We start from the raw sequence: 5,576 nt of genomic DNA, 5'->3' as shown, positions 1-5,576 counted from the left end.
TCTGTGGTGGCCGGGAGCAGCCACTGCACTCCAGTCTGGGCGACAGAGTGAGACTCCAACTCAAAAAAACAACAACAACAGAAAATAAGGTGTCTTCTTTAATTACTTTCCTTTTCTTTTTTTTCCCCTGAGTCAGAGTCTTTGTTGCCCAGGCTGAAGTCCAGTGGCATACTTACAGCCTCTGTAGCCTTGACCTGCTAGGCTCAGACGATCCTTCTGTTTCAGCCTTCCAAGTCACTGGAACTACAGGCATGCTCTAGCCCTCCTGGCTAATTTTTTTGTTTATTGTAGAGACACGATCTCACTATATTGCCCAGGTTGGTCTTGAACCCCTGGGCTCAGTCAATCCTCTTGCTTCCGCTTACCAGAGTGCTGGGATTGCAGGTGTGAGCCACCACGCCCAGCGTCTTCTTTTATTTCAGCGTGTTTTGTAGTTTTCTGAAGGGTGTTTTTGTTTTTGTTTTTTGTTTTTGAGTTGGAGTCTCACTGTCGCCCAGACTGGAGTGCAGTGGCCGCTTCCGGCCACCACAGCCTCGACCTGCTGGGCTCCAGCGATCCTTCAGCCTCAGCCTTCCAAGTAATCGGAATTACAGGCGCGCACTACCACGCCCGGCTAATTTTTTGATTTATTGTAGAGATGAGGTCTCGCCTGCCCAGGAGGGTCTCGAACCCGCGGGCTCAGGCAATCCACTCACCTCAGCCTCCCAAAGCGCGGGATTACAGGCTGAGCCACCGAGCCTGGCTGTTTTTGTTTTTAGTTGTAATCTCACTGTGTTAACCAGGCTGGAGTGCAATGATATGCTTATGGCTACCGCAGCCTAGACTTGCTGGGCTCAGGCAATCCTTCGGGCTCAGGTGATCCTTCCGCCTCAGCCTTCCAAGTAGATGGAACCACAGGTGTGTGCCACCACGCCTGGCTAATTTTTAAATTTTTATTGTAGAGACAAGGTCTTACCAAGTTGTCTAGGCTGGTCTTGAACACCTGGGCTCAGGCAGTCCTCTCACATCTGTCTCCCAAAGTGCTGTGATTGCAGGTATGAGTCACCATGCCCAGCCAGTTTTCAGAGTTTTTATACTTCCTTGTTAAATTTATTTCCAAGTATTTTATTCATTTTGATGCTACTGTAAGTGAATTGTTTTCCTAGCTTTGTTTTTACATTACTCATTAGTAGTGCCTAGAAATACAGCTTATTTTTGTATGTTGATCTATTGTCCTGCAGCCTTGTTGAACCACTTAGCTCTGAAGTTGTGGGGGTTTTGGTGGAATTTTTAGGGCTCTCCATCTTCAAGACCGTGTCATCTGCACATGGAGAAGGTTGCACTGCTTCCTTGCCATCCAAAGGCCTTTTGTTTCCTCTTCTTGCCTGGCTGTGCTGGCTGAGGCCCCGGTGCCGAGTTGAGGAGAGCCAGGGGATGCCATTCTTGGCTCACTCCTGAGCTCGGGGGAGGCCGTCCCTTGTTCCCGTCAGGGATGCTGTTGGCTGTGGGTTGTCCACAAACGCCCCATGTCAGGTGGAGGAAGTGCTGTTGTTTTCCTAGTTGGGCGAGTGTAATTATGAAAGGTGGTTGGATTTCGCCAAATGTGTTTTCCGTGTCCAATGAGATGACAATGTGAATTTCTTCCCTTTATTAACATGATGTGTGACATTTATTGATTTTTCTTATTTTGAACCAGCCTTGCATTCCTGGGTCAATCCTGCTTGGTCATGGCGACAACCCTTTGTTGATACAGCACAGCCGTCTGGTGTCCTGGCATTTTGTGCAGGGGTTTTTCGTCCATGGTCATGAGAGATGTTGTTCTGGGATGTTCCTGGAGTGTCTTTTTCTGGCTTTGGCTCAGGGCTAATGAGGCCTTTGTGTCTTTCTCGTGATCCCCTTAACCCATCAGGGAGTAGGGCCGTGCTCACCTGGGCGAGGTGTGTGCCTCGTGTCTCCACTGCACCTTCCCTATGTGCTCTGGAAAGACGTCACATGAGAGGAAGTTACGCTCCCCCTCAAGGATGGAGAATTCATATATTATGTGGAAGTCTCCTGCAGGGGAGGTTTGTCTCTTCTCCACCATCAGTTTTTCAACCATCTATTGATGTCAGTGGGACTTGGGGATATCCATTTTATACTTTGGCTTTTGATTTTATTGCCCACTTGGCTTTGGCCATTCTGAGCCTGCATTTGGTTCCTGTTATCTCTTTGCCACTGCGGTTTGTGAGTCCTTGAATTTTTGCTTGTTTTTCTGAGCACATCCTGACCTCCAGGCCCTGCAGGGAGCCCCAGGCTCTTCTGGAAGCGTCCCTCCCAGCCCTGCAGTCAGCTGCTTCTCCAAGGAGCCGGTCCCTTCCTGGAGAACGTTGAGGACTGAGGCCTGGGCTCTGGGTGTGCCTCTTGCTCCCGGGCGTCGCGGCTTTGGGCCCTCACCTCAGAGCAGGGACACACGGGTGTTGAGTGTGCATCTGCACACATCTGCCAACATGGCAAGTGCCAGTTGTTCCTCTCACCTCTCCTTCCCTATGTTTCTGTGTCTCCCACGTGCACACTGGGGCCTCGGCTTCCTCCCTCCCTGCGCCCCGTCCTCTTCAAGGGAACCATGTCAGCAGGGGAAGGCTGTGGGGCCGGGGGCCGTGTTCGTGATCCTGAGCTCGTGGCTGGCTGGGCCGCGGCTGCAGTTGGCCCACAGGTGTCCTCGGCCTGTGTCCAGCGCTGTCGGCCTCTGTCCTGTGAGCACTGCCTGCCTGTGACATGCCAGACCTCCCTGGGCCACTCCAGCCCCGGGCTGAGCTGGTGATGCCTCCAACTTCCTCCCACTTTGTCACCCTCCTCAGTGCGGCCGGTGTCCTGCATGTCCTCGTTTCTGCTGTCTGCTTTCCTGGACCTCTGCTTGTCATTTGTCTCCAGGCCTCCAAGCCTCCTCCACTTTGTCCCTTGACTGGTGGCCAGAGGGTCCTAAAGGGAGGTGCAGCCCCAGAGGTTGGCTGGCACCAAGGCTGAGAGGAGTGTCTGGGTGCCGCTGACGTCTGCGGTCTGGGAAGGCTGGGGTCCATCTGATGTCGGAGGAGTAAAAGTGATGGCCCACCAGCGTGACTCCCGAGTGGGCCTGTGAGGGCAGGGCCAGGTGGCGCAGGCAGGAGCACAGGGCCACCCCCGTCCCGTGGCCTGTCTGACCCGTGGTCTCTTGAGAAGCGACTCCTGTGCCCGCGTTTCCTGGGGTGCCTGCAGGCGCAGGGAGGCATGGAGTGCACACCTGGGGTTGTCGCCTGCCCTCGCCGCGTCCCGGGGACTCGGCCCCGTCTCTAGCCCTGACTGGGTGGGCGGCTGCCGAGAGGAATGCCCCTCTCAGCAGGCTGATGGAGATGCGACGCATGCGCCCCAGCCCTCGCCCGGTCGCACTTCCAGGGTCGGCCCCACTAACGCGGCGCTGACCTTGCAGACCGTCCAGGACGGCCGGCAGTTCCTGAAATACGTTGACCCCAAGCTGGGGGTCCCGCTGCCCGAGAGGGACTATGGGGGAAACTGCCTCATCTATGACGCGGACAACAAGACTGACCCCTTCCATAACGTCTGGGTAAGGGACTGGGAGCCCGGGCGGGTCTCCCTTAGGGCTCTGGGCCACCTCGGGGCCAGGTCAGTGTTGGGGAGGGCTTCACAGGCTCCTGGGTGCTACCTGCGGTGACCAGGGGCTGGGCGCCATCGGCCCTCCCGCCCTCCAGGGTTCCCTGGCCCTGACAAGGGTCTCCTCCCCGTCCAGAGATGCGTTTAAGGCCTGTTCCTTTGGATGGGCTCTCTGGGGGGACACTGCTCTCGGCTGTCACTGGGTGTCGTCTGCGTGGGCCACGACAGCACCTCGGCATGCCTGGCCTGGACACCTGGGTCTGGCAGGTGCAGCTCAGAGGGTCAGCCTGGCGTGGGTCCCATGGTGCTGCCCGTGGTGTGGTGGGGAGAGGGGGATGCCCGAGTGAGGGGGAAGGCTGTGCCCAAGGGTTGTGCCCTGTTGCCCACAGGACAAGCTAGACGGCTTCGTTCCTGCGCACTTCCTCGGCTGGTACCTGAAGGTACAGGAACTCCTTGTTGGGCCCGACTTGCCCGGGTTCTCGGGCCCACCCTGTGCTCTGGGCTGCATCTGGCCACAGGGTTGACCCCTGGTGTGCCGCCCCGAGGGCCCATGAACCCTCCAGGCCCCTGCTCTGTCATGGCTGAGCATGTCCCATTGGGGAAGCGGAGGGGGTGGCGAGGCAGGCATCCTGCTCTGGCCTGGGCCTGGCCGGCTGCAGGGGCGGGGCCCCAGGCAGCCCTGGGAGTGGCCTCCTGGGCTGGTGGCGACACCCAGGCCGCCCGTGCCGCTGGGAAACTCAGCCCCGAGGCTGCGGCGGGGAGCTGCCCTCTCCACGCCCACCCGGGTCTGGGTCTCGCCGCGCTCGAGGGCCAGGCTGCCCTCCCTGGGCAGGGCTCTGGGGCCTGAGGGCGTGGCGGGTGCGGCCCGCAGACCCTGATGATCCGCGACTGGTGGATGTGCCTGATTGTGAGCGTGATGTTCGAGTTCCTGGAGTACAGCCTGGAGCACCAGCTGCCCAACTTCAGCGAGTGCTGGTGGGACCACGTAGGTGCTGGGCCCCAGGGGCCCGTGGCGGGGCTGGCGGGGCTGCGAGGCTGCTGGGCCGGGCCGGGCTGGGCCCTGGGCCGGGCGACACGCGGGCGGCTGCACCCTCCCCACCTCTGCTGGTTCCCGCCCCTAGTGGATCATGGACGTGCTGGTCTGCAACGGGCTGGGCATCTACTGCGGCATGAAGACCCTGGAATGGCTGTCGCTGAAGACGTACCAGTGGCAGGGCCTCTGGAACATTCCGACTTACAAGTACGGCCGGGAGCCGGGCATGGGGCCGAGGGCGGGGGCTCGCCTGACCTTGCTCGGGAGGGCGACCGCAGGCTTTGCCCTCGGAGCCTCTGCTCCCAGTGACCGGCTGTCCCCGCGGCGGCTGGGGTCAGGACATGCTGCGTCGCCCGGCTCCCCCCTCCCACGGTGACTTCACTAGGAGGTGGCTGGGCCGCTCTTTCTGCTGGGGGACTTTTTAAGAAGAAGCGGGGTCCAGGGAGAGCCCCGGGTGCCGGGGAGCGGTCGCCCTCCGGTCTGCATGGCCCGGCTCCGCCTGTGTCCCTCGTGCGTGGCTCAGCCGGGCCGCAGGGCGCCCGTGTCTGGGCCGGAAAAGTTTCCCAGGGCGAGGGCCGGGTGCGGGTGGGGCCCGCGGCCGTCCTCAGGCCGGCTCCGTCCCCAGGGGCAAGATGAAGCGGATGGCCTTCCAGTTCACGCCGTACAGCTGGGTGCGCTTCGAGTGGAAGCCGGCCTCCAGCCTCCGCCGCTGGCTGGCCGTGTGCGGCATCATCCTGGTGGTAAGCGGCCGGCGCGGGGGGGCGGGCGTGGCCCTCGCCGGGGCTCACCCCCGGCTCCCCCCAGTTCTTGCTGGCAGAGCTGAACACCTTCTACCTGAAGTTCGTGCTGTGGATGCCACCCGAGCACTACCTGGTCCTCCTGCGGCTGGTCTTCTTTGTGAACGTGGGGGGCGTGGCCATGCGCGAGATCTACGACTTCA

The 5,576-nt window shown here is 60.0% G+C and overlaps 1 protein-coding gene across 1 annotated transcript in view; it reads left to right on the top strand.

The window, feature by feature from the left end:
- The window catches only part of PTDSS2 (phosphatidylserine synthase 2), a gene marked incomplete at its 3' end in the record, with an annotated part of 21,138 nt that extends 15,563 nt beyond the window's left edge, over nucleotides 1-5,575 (top strand). Inside the window, exons 5-10 of the mRNA XM_021710189.1 lie at nucleotides 3,332-3,556; nucleotides 3,993-4,043; nucleotides 4,475-4,588; nucleotides 4,725-4,843; nucleotides 5,262-5,376; nucleotides 5,441-5,575. Of these exons, the coding sequence (XP_021565864.1) occupies nucleotides 3,332-3,556; nucleotides 3,993-4,043; nucleotides 4,475-4,588; nucleotides 4,725-4,843; nucleotides 5,262-5,376; nucleotides 5,441-5,575 (759 nt within the window). The remainder of the gene's footprint in view (nucleotides 1-3,331; nucleotides 3,557-3,992; nucleotides 4,044-4,474; nucleotides 4,589-4,724; nucleotides 4,844-5,261; nucleotides 5,377-5,440) is intronic.
- Nucleotide 5,576: the final 1 nt, after the last annotated feature.

The sequence above is a fragment of the Carlito syrichta genome, unplaced genomic scaffold (assembly GCF_000164805.1).
Source record: "Carlito syrichta isolate Samal-C Ts95f unplaced genomic scaffold, Tarsius_syrichta-2.0.1 Scaffold288260, whole genome shotgun sequence".
Lineage (NCBI taxonomy): Eukaryota > Metazoa > Chordata > Mammalia > Primates > Tarsiidae > Carlito > Carlito syrichta.
Note: the sequence above shows the minus strand (reverse complement) of the source record. Positions and strands in the feature narration are given on the sequence as shown.